The 15,068-nt window shown below is 33.1% G+C and overlaps 1 protein-coding gene and 1 long non-coding RNA gene across 6 annotated transcripts; one reads left to right on the top strand and one right to left on the bottom strand.

Annotated features, from left to right (window-relative positions):
• Positions 1 to 2,337: 2,337 nt before the first annotated feature.
• Positions 2,338 to 5,111, top strand: LOC139842291 (uncharacterized). Of its 5 annotated transcripts, none has more exons than XR_011757434.1 (6): positions 2,338 to 2,707; positions 3,366 to 3,693; positions 3,779 to 3,947; positions 4,386 to 4,422; positions 4,739 to 4,817; positions 5,011 to 5,111. It is a non-coding gene; the product is annotated as an uncharacterized lncRNA (long non-coding RNA). The 5 variants fall into 5 exon arrangements; XR_011757436.1 differs by having other exon boundaries at positions 3,814 to 3,947; XR_011757435.1 differs by having other exon boundaries at positions 3,366 to 3,416; positions 3,605 to 3,947.
• An 8,270-nt stretch (positions 5,112 to 13,381) lies between these two features.
• Positions 13,382 to 14,815, bottom strand: LOC139841138 (uncharacterized). Its single transcript, XM_071831370.1, has one exon. It carries the CDS (start codon positions 14,813 to 14,815, stop codon positions 13,382 to 13,384), a length of 1,434 nt encoding a protein of 477 aa, XP_071687471.1.
• Positions 14,816 to 15,068: the final 253 nt, after the last annotated feature.

Consider the following 15,068-nt stretch of genomic DNA (forward strand, 5'->3'; position numbering starts at 1 on the left):
CTGATATATATTTCATATATTCTCTCTCTTTTTATATCTTCTAATAATTATCAATAGTCCACAGTCAAGAACCAGACCACTAAAGGTAGTTATAAACCACAATATTATAACAAAATTAACATTATTATTAAAGTTAATATCTTTATTAAGATTATTATTATTAAAATCAATATTATTATTAATAATATTACTATCAATATTATGACTATCACTCTTATCATTTTTAGTATTATTACAAGTAAATATTTTTATATAAAGATACACTGCAATAATATTAATATTACATATCACTATATTTTTATTATTAAAATGATATTAACTAAACTATATATATATATATATATATATATATATATATATATATATATATATATATATATATATATATATATATATAACGACAAAAGTTATATCCCATTTTCACACTTGATTTTTCATTCTCCCCCCCTCAACTATAAACACCTTATAAAAACTACCTCAAACTGCCGGGGGTTAAACCGTCAATTTTGTAAATTAAAATAAAAACTCCACCCACACACTTCGACGGCCCGTATCTTCCTCCTCGCCCCGAGTTAAATTTCACCGAGCACACCGTTAAACTCGAAATAATTTTATGAACAAAACGAAACTAGGTACGTTCGAAACGGACACTTTTTAAAAAAACGCTAAACACAACGACAGCTTGTATCTTCTCGCTCGCCGCGAGTTAAATTTTTCCGACAGCAGCGTCAGACTCGAAATAATTTTATGAACAAAACGAAAATAAGCACATTCGAAACGGACATTTTTTAAAAAACGCTAAACACAACGATAGACCGTATCTTCCTGCTCGCCGCGAGTTAAATTTTTTCGCCAGCACCGTTAGACTCGAAATACTTTTATCAACAAAACGAAACTAACTACGTTCGAACCCGACATTTTTTAAAGAACACTAAAGTCGACAACACCTAAAACGGCGGCTAACACATGAGCCGTTTTCCCTTGTGTAAATACATAAAACTACGTTAAATATGAATACGTAGGCCGAAAGCCCCCGCCGCATCGCGCGGGCCGGACCGGAACTAGTTATAATCTAAACGCAAAGCCCAAACGCATACATTAATTTTGTGTTAATTCGCAAGAAAAAGCAATCAAAGACTTCAAAACTTATTCTCTCGTCTCTGGTAATGTTAATAGCCATTTCTATGGCCCAATAAAGAAGATACCAAAGTTGGCCCTTCATCACTCTATAGATGCGATTTCATACTAAATATACACTAAAGATACCAAACTTGTCCCATAATCACTATATAGTTGGCCCATCACACTAAATATTAAGTGGTTGCTGTGATGATGGTTTTCAGATAACAAAGAATTCAATTGTATGCGAATTTTATTGATTTTGTAAAGTTAAATAATTAAAATACTCCGTATAACACATTAAGATTTATATATATATATATATATATATATATATAGGAATCAAAGTCACCGGTGTCACTCGTAAATGCTCAAAAAAAATTTCTAGCTCAAAAAAATTTCTACTAGATGACTTATGTTTTTAATACCCCGAACGAGATAAGAAAAATGACTTTTAAACTTTTGTAAAGTGCACCGTATCCTTTATTCCCTTCACTTATCTAAACCACATTTTTACGTTAATTTATCAGATTACACCAATTTTGATTTTGAATGGTGATTTTAATAAAAATATTAATTTATAAAAAGTTAGACTTTGTATTCATAAAAGATCTAAGAATCTAATATATAAATAAATTAATTAATAATTGAGAATATAATTTTAGTAGACAAAAAATTTCAATTTGAAAGGAGGCAAAAGGCTAGTAATACGGATTACTTACTATTCAATATCACTTCACTATCACTATTCACTATATACATTAAAAGAGAGTCTCGATTAGCTAATAAATGTTTTCAAAACCCTCTTAATTACCATTAGATTAGGAAATTACGTTATAATACCCCTTAATCCAACGGTCCTTAATCATCCACTTAAAATATTAGCTAATAAATCAATTGTTAAAATATTTATTCCTAAAATACCCCTTTACTTCTAAAACTCGCGGATGAAAATTAAGAAAGAAGGGGTCATCGACATCAGCATTAGCATCGTTAATTTGTGCCCTAACTACAAATTAAAGAACAATTAAGAGCCACGATGTTGGATGACTAATAATCGTTGGCGATGGATCTTCCTATGTTTAATATTCATCAATAGAAGATATGTGACGAGTATCATTCACTAAAAATATTACCTAATAAATCAATTATTTACATTAATTACCCAATAATACCCCTAATAATCCTAAAACACACGGCAAAGAACAATGAAATAGGGTTTCACAAAATCATTCATTCATTCGCTACATAAAAAAACCAGACAACCAGACTTCTAAATCCACGGCGGAGGTTGAAGAAGGCGGTTTAATCGGTTGATGGAATAATCGAAACAACTGCGGAGGTTGAAGAATACGGGATAGCCTAATCCCTTTTGTTTCTATCTCCATCGAAAAATCTCGCTATAATCAATTCAAAATACAACTCATTCAATTTCACTTCACATTGATTTGGTTACATAAACCCTAACTCTTACCCTAAATCGCGCAATTAAACCAAATCGTTATCAAGTACGAATCAAATAATCATCAAAGCCGTTAAGCTGTTGATTTTCAAAGTTATCATGTAAGCATCAGTAGAGATTATAATTGTAAGTGATCTTTTGAAATCTCGATGTTTTTTCATGGGTTTCAAAGAATTAGTTTATATATATATATATCCAGAGTGATGCTTAAGGTAATTATGTCTATACTTTCAAAGATTACCAAGTTTGTTTGCACAGAACATGTTTGTGTTTATGTCTCATTGAATATTGAAATTTATATGAATTATTTTGCAATTGGATATTGCATCAATTGAAAATTTGTTTTTATTGATGTGGTTTTTGTGCTAGGATATAAGCAAGTACTTATGTTTTTTTTATGAGATATGTATATGTATTAATGCTTGAAACTGAACCCATAAACTAAACTGATGTACTTTAAAGAATGTGTGTTTATACAAAAGTTTCACCACTGACATAATATGAAATACTTAAGACGAAACTAATGTACTTAAAAGTAAACTGATGTACAATCCTTTAAATTTAGTATGTTTTGTCGTGTTTAATTTTATCAAGATGTGGTTGGAAGAGTTGTAAATATGGGCAATTTACAGAGTATCTAATGTCATAGTTTAACTTTCTTCTTATTCAGAACATGATTGTGGTTAAGGATAAGAAAGCATAGATTTTCATATGTTTTTGGCTATATTAATGTTTATTGACTTTTTGTCTACCATCTATATTACTGTGTTAATGAATTCAACAGGAAAACATACGAATTTAACCGGAAACGGAAGCATACCGATTTTTCCAACAGGTAAGCAAACGATCACTCTTTTAATGTCATCAATGTTTTTAATTGTAATTTTGATATAAATAAATTTATATCACCAGCATGATCAATGTTGTTGGAGATCTGTATTACCGAGTTTTTTTTTTTTTTAATTAAAGATGCTAATTTTAAATTTCTTGTTATTGTCTATGTTTAAACCATAATGAACGTAGTTGAGATTACTAGCATTTCAGTTAATGCGTACGGCAGAATCGTAAAGCACATAAGGTTTTGTCGTTTGATTAGCTATGAATACACGAAGGTTTGTTGTTACTTTTGTTTGTAACCTATATTGTGCGGTGTTTCATAATATGTATTTATGTATTTATACATGTTTCTTTCATTAGTGGCTTAGATCACTTAGTTGTTGGTATGTTGCTAGCCAATTCCACCATCATAATTCTGGATTGGCATACGACTGAAATATTCTGTACCAGCGGTGTTGGTGGTAAGATTCAACGATCATCGTCGTCTTCATAAAGACACACTTTGCAATCGCCGTATCATGTTCATCAGGTACTCTTAAAATCAAGGTCACGTATATTTATTATTTTAAGTTTCGATATTTATTATGTGTTAATTTTGGAATTAAGTGTTAGGTTTTGATTGATTTGATGTTGTTCTGTTACAAAGTGCGGATTCAGTGCGTTACTTTTTTGCGAGTGCAACTTTTTTCTCAGCTAAGATTTCGTTTTTGATTTTATTTTCGATTACTTCCGGTGATGTGTTTTTCTGTATTTATCGTTCATGTTAACCGGTATTTGCTTAATTTTTAGGTTTTTGTCATTATTTTGATTAAAGTTGAAGCCTGCAATTTGCCTTTAGTCTTTGTTGCAATCGTTACTTTCATATGCTTTCAGTATTGTTATCACTGATTATGCTTTTGAAAATTTTTTAGTTGCTTTTACACTTTTTGAATTTTGTTGAGCGTGTTGTTCATGATTTTACTTGCAGGTGTTATGTAAGGCGTTAAAGTCTATGGCCCCTCAAGGTATGTCTCAAAATGTTAAATCTCATTTAAACCTCATGGAATATTATATTCTTTCGTATGCAATCAGTCATGATTTAATGATGGTCCTTTCACAATCATTTATAAAGATAATAATGATCATACTAAAACTAATGCATATTAATCGGATATCAATTCAATCATTTACCAAAATATAAGCATAAGAAGGAAACCGCAACTGTTATATTGATGTGATATCATTTCCGTTTTAAAGTTCAATATTTAAAATATTGAGACCTTATCATTTTACTAATTTCTATTGTACTGTTTTTTGTACTGTTTTTTTATAATTGTGCAGTGGGTTTATTTTTTGATCTTTTTCCCGTCATCGGTGAAACATCGGGTATTCTGTAAGGAGTAATATATACGACTAAATCGTAAGTTATTGTATTCATCTTTTCTTAATCATTCTTGCAGATCAATGAACTGTATTAGTTGGCATCTATTGCATTTGGTTGTTAGTGCCATAGGTTTCTGTTTCCACAATATGCTTGATGTTTTTTTATCATCAACTTATCAATTGGGTTGCGATGTATTCTGTATCTTACCGTTTTCTCCTTATATTTTCAGTAAAGCGAGAAGTTCGATCTAAGTTTAGAATTGGGTTTGTTTGCTGCCGGAGCTATGATATTAACAACTGATCTTGCCTAGCATATACTTTGAAAACAAGTAAGGTTTGCAAAAAAGAAAAAAAATTAAATCAAGATTTGCATATGTTGTTTGCCTTTTTGTTTGTTTAGTCCTTTAATTTGTTTATGTATATGAAGGATGGTAATATTAGTTTTGCATTTGGTTATCCAGTTTAATTGATGATGTACGCCCTGAATAACTTTTCACTGAACACTAGAAGGTTGTTAACTGCTGATAAGCTACTTCTACTTATAATTGTGCCGCTATCATGAAATAACTATGATCCTCTACCAACATTTTAATGAGGTAATTCTTGGTATTACTTGCACCCTTTATTTATTTACTTATTTTTTCTTTGTTACTCCACAATATGTTACTGTAGAATTCATTGCTTATGTTATGAGGTCTATTCGTGTAGCTAATTATGGTGTCAAGATTATCGACAATTCTAGGCCCCACTTCCGAGAGTCTAATCTCCTTATACTGTTTTTTTTTCTTTTTCAAAGAAAAAAGGTCGATTTAGGCTCCTTCCCTTCCACTGCATAGCTTAGGTAATGGTTACTTTCCATCAATTTATGTATATGTTATTTGTATTTTTATTTTTCTCGATTAAGACATTCCATTGATTTTAATGGATTGAGAAAATTACTTTTCTTGTGATTAATCTGTGATCTTACACCAAATTCTAATAGATGTAATTACTTATTAAAATTTAATCTTCCATTCAATTGTGATCTTATCGGTTTTGAAGTTTTCCAAAATCTGAGTGATTGATAACTGGTGGTTTATAAAATGCTCAAGAAATGTTTGATGAAATGCGTTGGTGAATATATTTTATGTTTTTTTGTCAACATATAAAATGTCAGTCACTTTTCTAATATTTGATACCTTCTTTTAATGTTCTGATATTTGATTCTACACATCGATATTAGTCTAGAGTTATATTGGGGCTGAGTTGATGGCGCATGCTGTACTGTAATACTTTTCTACTTCGTACATCAATAGCTAACATTGCTAAGCATATTAGCCTCGCGTGCTACCCTGCAACTGGTGTAAGTTCATTACTTTACATATATATGTTAGTTGCTATATTTTAAGGGTGTATATTTCATTGCTTTACTATAAAATTGACAATTGTGTATCTCGAACAAGGCTGACTACTATCTGTTGATGACTACTACTCTTGAATTTAAGTCCATTACTATAATTTGAACAAGAATTTTTTAGCCAAAGCTTGATATCTTGTGGTGAGTATCTACTATACTAATATATAATATTTACGACTAAATCGTAAGTTATGTAATTTTGCATACTAATATACTTAACCTTACCATGAAAATATGTAAAATGTAATTTTATACTGGATTTACTCGATGAATATCGGAGATCTGTTGATTTTAGCAAACCGATTCTTAGTTACTCAGGCGGGTGTGGCATTGATTGCATTTTTAGCAGTTTATCAGTATTGTCACGAACTCGCTTGTCTTGGTTCCTAAAAATGATGATTAGCCTCTACTCACATGTATGAAGTTATTCAATGTTTGCTAATTAGAAATGATCTACTGCCAAAAATGTGGTTTCACTATGTTATATTGTATTCATCTTAATCATTCTTGCAGACCAATGAACTGTATTAGTTGGCATCTATTGCATTTGGTTGTTAGTGCCATGGGTTTCTGTTTCCCCAATGTGCTTGATGTTTTTTTTATTAACTTATCAATTGGGTTGGGATGTATTCTGTATCTTACCGTGTTATCCTTCTATTTTCAGTCAAGCAATAAGTTCGATCTAAGTTTAGAATTGCGTTTGTTTGTTGCTGGAGTTATGATATTAACAACTGATCTTGCCTAGCATACACTTTGAACAAGTAAGGTTGTCAAAAAAGAAAGAAAAAAAAATTTAAATTAAGATTTACATATGTTGTTTGCCTTTTTGTTTGTTTATGTATATGAAGAATGTTAATATTATTTTTGCATTTGGTTATGCAATTTTATTGTAACAAGCCAAACATTAGGTAAAACTTGTAATTTCATATATAAGGAGCTATGGATGCATCTTAATTGTAGAGATTATCAAGTTGAAATATTGTTAACATGTACTTAGTGATTGACTTTTTTATTCAAACATAAAACTCCCATACTATGCAGCTCTAAACATTAGTGGTCAAAATATATTATTAACATATCTCAGTTTCATGGTTTATGGTTTAGAGTTTAGTTATATGGTTTAGGGTTTAGGGTATAAGGTTTAATGTTTAGGTTTAGAGTTTAAGGTTTAGACTTTAGATTTTAGAATTTACGGTTTAGGATTTAGGGTATAGGGTTTACTGTGTAGGATTAAGGGTTGGTGGTTTAGGATTTAGGGTTGATTTAGGGTTTAAGGTTTATATATAGGGTGTAGGGTTTAGAGTTTATGGTTTAGGATTTAGATTTTAGAATTTATGATTTACGGTTTAGGGTATAGGGTTTAGGTTTTAAGGTTTTGGGTTTACTATTTAGGGTTTAAGGTTTAGAGTTTATGGTTTAGTATGTTTAAGGTTTAGATTTAGGGTTTTAGTGTTTAGAAAGTGAGATATGTTGATGAAACTGAAAGTTAATTTTATTTTTGTTGCATTTATTATCTATGCTTTTTAGAACATATTAACCTTCTTGGTAAGACAATTTATGAGGTTTCAAGCGTTTTAAGCATTAATAATATGTTTTATTAACTTATAAAGTATGAGATTATTAAAATTGAAATAATTTATTCTAACTACATTTACATGAGTCAAATATAAGTAATATGTTAATTATTTTTTTGAAATTTCCAAAAAGAAAAGAAAAAAAGCAAAAGAATAGAGAAGCAGTTATGAAACACCGCAAAAAAAAAAAAAAAAAAAAAAAAAAAAAAAAAAAGTTCCTATTGTTAGAATGAAAATAGTAATTGTTAATTTCAAACTGTTATAATTAACGTACAATTATATTTTTTATTATAAACGTAATTCACTAAGATGGAAAAAACGTTATACAACTTAACAGGGAAATACAACTAAAAAATGAACTACTACAAAGGTACTTTTTTAGTACATGTTCACCAAAAAATAAAAAATATACGAATTTATGACTTTCGACTCTCAATCCATTTACAATTACATTATATATATATATATATATATATATATATATATATATATATATATATATATATATATATATATATATATATGAAATGTACCAATTAATACATAAATATATATTGATATCTTATATAAACCCTAATATAGATTTTTATTATTAACTTATTAAAGAATGATAAATAATAGTTATATAAGATATATAAATTAAATATATTAAACTATCTATATCTATATAACATATAGTATAACAAGTATATTATTAATAACAAAATATATATATAATTGCTCAATTACAAGTATATGTATTAATATACATATGAATGATATAGGTTCGTGAATCCGAGGCCAAACCTGCATTGTTCAGTTTCGTCATATGTATTTTTACTACAAAATACAGCATAGTGAGTTCATTTGCTCCCTTTTACTCTTTACATTTTTGGTACTGAGAATATATGTGCTGTTTTTACAACTGCTTTATTAAATGCTTTTAAAATATATTATGAACTGAAAATACATGAAATGCTTTTATAAATGTTTGACACTATATGACACAAGCAAAACATTCCTCGAATGAATTATTATACAGACAGAAGTTCTGTTGATTATTATTGAATTAGGTGGACATGATGATTGCCACCATTTGATGTGAATATTTCTCCTGATTATTATTGTTTGGTAACCTAAGAATTAGAAACGGGTATGACCCTAATTCACGCGAATCCTAAAGGTAGCTACAGGGTTTAACACCCCCACCCAGAATGTTCACTAGACGGAAGAGCTAGTGAGTGTGGTGTTTAGTACTTCGAAGTTTATATATTATATAGACGAGATGTTCTGTTTTGGGGATATTATTGATGCGCATTATATGTTAAGGTCGGTTACCATGTTGAGCAATGAAATCAAATTGAATGTTATGTATCGAGAGAATGATTTTTATGCACAGGTTATGTGTATTATTTTTGTGCACGAGATATGTGTACGGTTATTTAAAAATCGCGAGGCAACCTACGGGGGAGAAAAGGATACGAACCTACTCTGCTAAGCATTATGATAAATGGTTTTGTACACAAGATAGGCGTACTGTATTTAAATGTTGTGGTCTATCAAAATGATGAATTTTATTACTTATGATAAACCTATAAACTCACCAACCTTTTGGTTGACACTTGAAAGCATGTTTATTCTCAGGTACGAAAGAAATCTTCCGCTGTACATTTGCTCATCTTAGAGATGTTACTTGGAGTCATTCATGACATATTTCAAAAGACGTTGCATTCGAGTCATTGAGTTCATCAAGAATATTATCAAGTCATTTATAGTTTAGATATATTATGAAATGGTATGCATGCCTGTCAACTTTCGATGAAATGAAAGTTTGTCTTTTAAAAACGAATGCAATGTTTGTAAAACGTATCATATAGAGGTCAAATACCTCGCAATGTAACCATATGTTGTTGTATTCGTCCTTATGGATTAGGATGGATCTCTACACATGAACAGCCGAATAACTAAACACAAAAAAAATGAAAACAACATTACCGGATATCTCGGTAGCATTAGTGGATAGAGGCCCAAAAGTATGCATAGCTACAACATGTGCCGGTGCTATAGGGTCGATTGATGAAAATACAGTTAACTGTAAGTCACCAACTTCTTGCGCTGTCACTGGATCGGCAACTACAGCTACACAGTTAATATACCGTAGTATAAATGAGATACGAATTACTAAAATATGTAAAAAAGCAAGACACAATTCAAGCAACAGTTCAACATTATATCACGATTATATCCTACAAATAATATAAAAAAACAAACCGAACTGAAATAATATATTTTACATCAAGATAAGAACCTTGTAGCACTGACCAACATTTAATCAAACACCTAGTCAAGCGCTTGAATATGTCAATATCTTCAGAAACATCCAGATTCTTTATTATAGGCTATAAATAGAAAATACTATACTATAGCGACTGATATAAATTCACAAATGAGATGTGAAATAATAACCTTTGTGCTAAATTAGATGATGTAGCTCTCCATCTTTTGATAGCTATATGAACAAAATTGTATGTATAAACACTATTAGGTCATTCAGGGTAGTACTTACATATAGAGGCAATATTAACGTAGCATAATGGCATACCTTAGGATTAGTTATTATTGTTGTTGTATACGTTAGTAAAGGTGTTGATAAATTTGCTTGAATTCTTATTGCACAATTGTGGGGTAAATATACAAAGATAGCATGAGGAAAATTTATGATGTCTGTGGAAAATCTCACCATAATCCCATGCTATACAAAGATATATCCCCCGCAGTCGAAGCTATCGGTTTTCGTATGCAAAGACTGGACCGAAATTCGTTAAAGAGTAGTCGAGGTAACCCTTTAGTGAATATATCCGCAATCTGAAAGCGTGTTGGTACGTGTAAAACACGCCCTTGTCCCCGCGAGACTTTTTCTCTGACAAAGTGGATGTCGAGCTCGATATGCTTAGTTCTTTGGTGCTGAACTGGATTGCCAGATAAATAAATGGCACTAACATTATCGCAGAATACTATGGTGGCTTTCATAATTGGGCAAGTGAGCTCGAGTAGTAAGTTACAGATCCAACATGATTCAGCGACTACATTTGCCACTCCTCGATATTCGGCTTCAGCACTTGAGCGTGAAATGGTTGGCTGTCTTTTGGAAGACCATGAAATGAGATTATCACCCAAGTATATACAATAGCTGGAAGTGGAACGACGCGTGTCAGGGCAACCAGCTCAGTCGGCATCTGTATAAGAGACTAGTACATGTGATGAAGTTTTGGAAATGAAGAGGCCGAGACTTAGTGTGCCTTGTATGTATCTGATAATGCGCTTTAGGGCGAGCATGTGATCATCATGTGGAGCGTGCATGTGAAGGCAAACTTGTTGCACGGCATAAGAGATGTCAGGTCGGGTGAAGGTAAGATATTGAAGGGCACCTGCAAGACTTCGATAGTAAGTGGGATCGGAATATAAGTCTCCCATAGTAGCACTTTGTTTTCCATGTGTGTCAACGGGTGTGGCCACTTGGTTGCACGACTCCATACCTGCACGTTTAATAATGTCGCGAGCATATGCCGTTTGATCAAGAAATAAACCGTTAGTGCTACGATGAACCGATATTCCAAGAAAAGAGCTCAAAGGACCTAAATCCTTCATAGCAAATTCATAACCCAACTTTGACATTAAGCTGTCATGTAGTGTGTCTGAAGATGTGGCAAGAATGATATCATGGACATATAATAACAAGTATGCGATGTCTTTTCCATGATGATATATAAATAATGAGTGATCACATCTGCTATGTGTGAAACCAATAGTAGATACATAATCTGCAAGCCGTTGGTACCATGCACGCGGTGCTTGTTTCAAACCATAAAGAGAGCGTTTGAGCAAGCATACGTGATTTGGACGATCTCGATCTCTAAAACATGTAGGCTGATACATATAAACCATTTCATTTAGATAACCATGTAAAAATGCATTTTTAACGTCCAATTGATGTATAGGCCAAGACTTAGAAATGGCAATGCTAAGGACGGTCCGAATGGTGGCCGGTTTAACAACTGGACTAAAAGTCTCGTGACAGTCGATACCTAATTGTTGAGACCGTCCATCACCTACAAGACGCGCTTTGAAGCGCTCAAAACTACCATCAGATTTCGTCTTGTGACGAAAAATCCACATAGATCTAATAACATGCATATTTGATTTGCGGGGAACAAGTTCCCACGTCTCATTATCCAACAAAGCCTGGTATTCATCAGTCATAGCATGGCGCCAATTAGGGTCGGCTAAGGCTATTTTAAGATTAGAGGGTAGGGGAGAAATGGATGTAAAAGCCGAAAGATTAAATGGGGCTTTTGGTTTGAATATCCCAGACATAGAACGTGTTGTCATAGAACGAATAGGTTGAGTAATATTATTCGAAGTAACAGTATGAGATGGAATTAAATTTGTTGGAGGATGTGTATTCATAGGATTTTGTGAAACATTAGGAGAATTAATATTAGAGGAGTGTGGGTCGATGGATGTAGGTGAGGCTGGAGATGGGCTATTCAGCCCGTTATTGGTGCTAAAGTCAGTCGTGGATGGTTGTGGGTTGGATGGAGAAGTATCAGGCTCAGTAGTGATATTTGAAGGAGATGGTATTGATCTATTTGGTGGTTTGGATTCAGGAAATTGTGAATTATAGAGGAATGAGGGATGAATATTGTCGTGTAGGAATTTATAGTCGGGAATTGTAGATGAGACGGAGTTAGAAAATGGAAATTGGTGTTCGTAAAAGATAACGTGTCGAGAGATGATAAACTTTTTATTTTTAAGATCGTAGCATTTGTAACCGCGATGATTTTTTGGATATCCTAAGAAGACACAGGGTGTTGAACGTGGTTGTAATTTGTTTATCGTGGTGGCAGGAACGAGAGGATAACAAAGACAACCAAAAACACGAAGATGTGAATATTCCGGTGTACGTCGATAGAGTATTTGAGTAGGAGAAAAGTTATGTAGAAGCTTGCTGGGTAGAATATTAAGTAAGTAAGTTGCCATTTCGAGTGCGTGTGGCTAAAAGGACGAGGGAATGGAAGAGTGAGTCATGATTGTGCGCATGATGTTATTAATTGCACGAATTTTTCGTTCCGCTTTACCATTTTGAGAAGATGTATAAGGACATGAAAAACGAAACATCATGCCATTTTGATTACAAAAGTTGTGAAAAGAGGAGTTATTATACTCGGTACCATTGTCACATTGGAATGAATTTATTTGTCGAGAAAATTGAGTTTGAATTAGTTTTTGGAAGGAAAAAAATATGTTAAACACATCGGATTTGTTACTTATTGGTACTGTCCAAAGAAAATTTGTGAAATCATCAAGAAAGAGAATATAATATCTGTGTCCGTTAGTACTAACAATTGGGGATGTCCAAAGATCGCTATGTATAATATCAAAGGGAGAAAATGTAGAGTTGGTGGAGGAATAAAAGGGTAATCGTACATGTTTTCCGAACACACAAGATTGACAAAATGAGATTTTATTATAATTGCATGCAACATAATTCTTATTATTTAAAGATTTAATAACGTTAACACCAGGATGACCAAGTCGTTGATGCCATAAATCATGTAGAGAAACAGTAAAAGCAGTAGGTTGTTGAAGTTGTTACAGCTTAGTAGGGTTAAGAGGATATAGCTCGTCAGTGCTATTACACCGCATTAGGTGGATTCCCGTCGAAAATTCCTTCACAGTAAAACCAAACGGGTCAAATTCAACAGATACACAATTATCAGCAGAAAGTTTACGGACAGAGATAAGGTTTTTAATTAATTTTGGAGCATGTAATATATTGGATAAAAAGAGAGGTCGGTTTGGGTTGATATTTAGGGATGAGTGTCCATAACCACTAATTGGAATGTCGTGACCATTACCAACAATAATACGCTTATTAACATATGAGGGATAATAAGTCGTGAGGTTACCTTGAGAACCCGCCATATGTGAAGTCCCTCCAGTGTCTAGGTACCAATTTTCATCGGGGGGATTTAGACTCATAGTGTGCATAGCGGCTTCAATGTTGGTAGCAGTTGGTGTAGAACAAATAGATTGCACATAAGCACTATCGGGCCGAGGACCCAATATACCGGTCTGAGATGGAGAATTCATAGGCTTGGGCCATTGAGAGGTGGCTGGGTAAGGACATGGTGGTGGGCTTGCAGCCCAATTGGGGGATTGCCAAACCCATGACCCGTAAGTAAAAGGCCCAGAATGAGCCCAATTCTTTTGTTGTGGGCCGGAATAGTTGCCCTGGTTATTGTTTCTGCCAGAATTCGATCGACCCCTGCCACTGCCATAACTACCACGCCCTCGGTTGATGGAGCCACGAAAATTACCCCTGCCTCTATAGTTGTTGTTGTTGTTGTTGTTGTTGTTGCGATTGTGATTATTACCAGTGTTCAATTGCATATTATTGGGTGCGGATGATGCTGTAAGTGCGGTACCAGCGTTTGCTGACGATTGTGCGGCCATTGTTTTGTTACGTTGTTCTTCTAAAATCAGCATAGAACGAGCATCATAAAATGAAGGTAGCGGTTTGGTAAAAGACAGAAGAGTACCGATTGCACGATAACTTTCGTTTAAGCCGGAGATTAATTGTAAGACCAGTCGATCTTCCTTAACTTTATCTCCTACATTTGATAGTTGATCAGCTGTGTTTTTGAGTTCTTGGCAATAGGAGGAGACGTTGGTAAAATTGTCAAGTCGAATGTTGGAAAAATGTTGTTGTAGTTGGACGGATCGTGAGTGCTCGTTGTCATGAAAAAGGCTTTTTAATCTTTCCCAGGTTTGTTGAGCAGTGTGACCAGGGGTTAAAACTATTTGAATAAGTTCACCCGAGATCGTGCCATATATCCATTGAAGGACAATGGCATCTAGTCGAGACCATAAAGCTGGATTTTGATTAGTTGGAGGAGAAGCAGAATCAGTTTCGGATGTGGAGGAAGAGGATGATTTAGAGGGGATAATATGATCGATGACATCAAAAGCAGTGCAGTGAATTTTAAACAATTCGGCCCAAGACCCGTAACGACTGTTATCCATTTCAAGGATTATGGGAATAAAGTTTCTGATATTGTTTACAGTGACTGCAGGATGGATTTTGTTTTCTGCCATGGAGAAAATGAAGCAGGAAGTGAGGAAGAAGAAGCAGAGAAGAATATTGTGGAGAAAGGCTCGTGATACCATAAAGGTGCTGATAAATTTGCTTGAATTCTTATTGCACAATTGTGGGGTAAATATACAAAGATAGCATGTGGAAAATCTATGATGTCTGTGGAAAATCTCACCATAATCC

The sequence above is a fragment of the Rutidosis leptorrhynchoides genome, chromosome 4, assembly GCF_046630445.1.
Source record: "Rutidosis leptorrhynchoides isolate AG116_Rl617_1_P2 chromosome 4, CSIRO_AGI_Rlap_v1, whole genome shotgun sequence".
NCBI classification, from domain to species: Eukaryota; Viridiplantae; Streptophyta; class Magnoliopsida; order Asterales; family Asteraceae; genus Rutidosis; species Rutidosis leptorrhynchoides.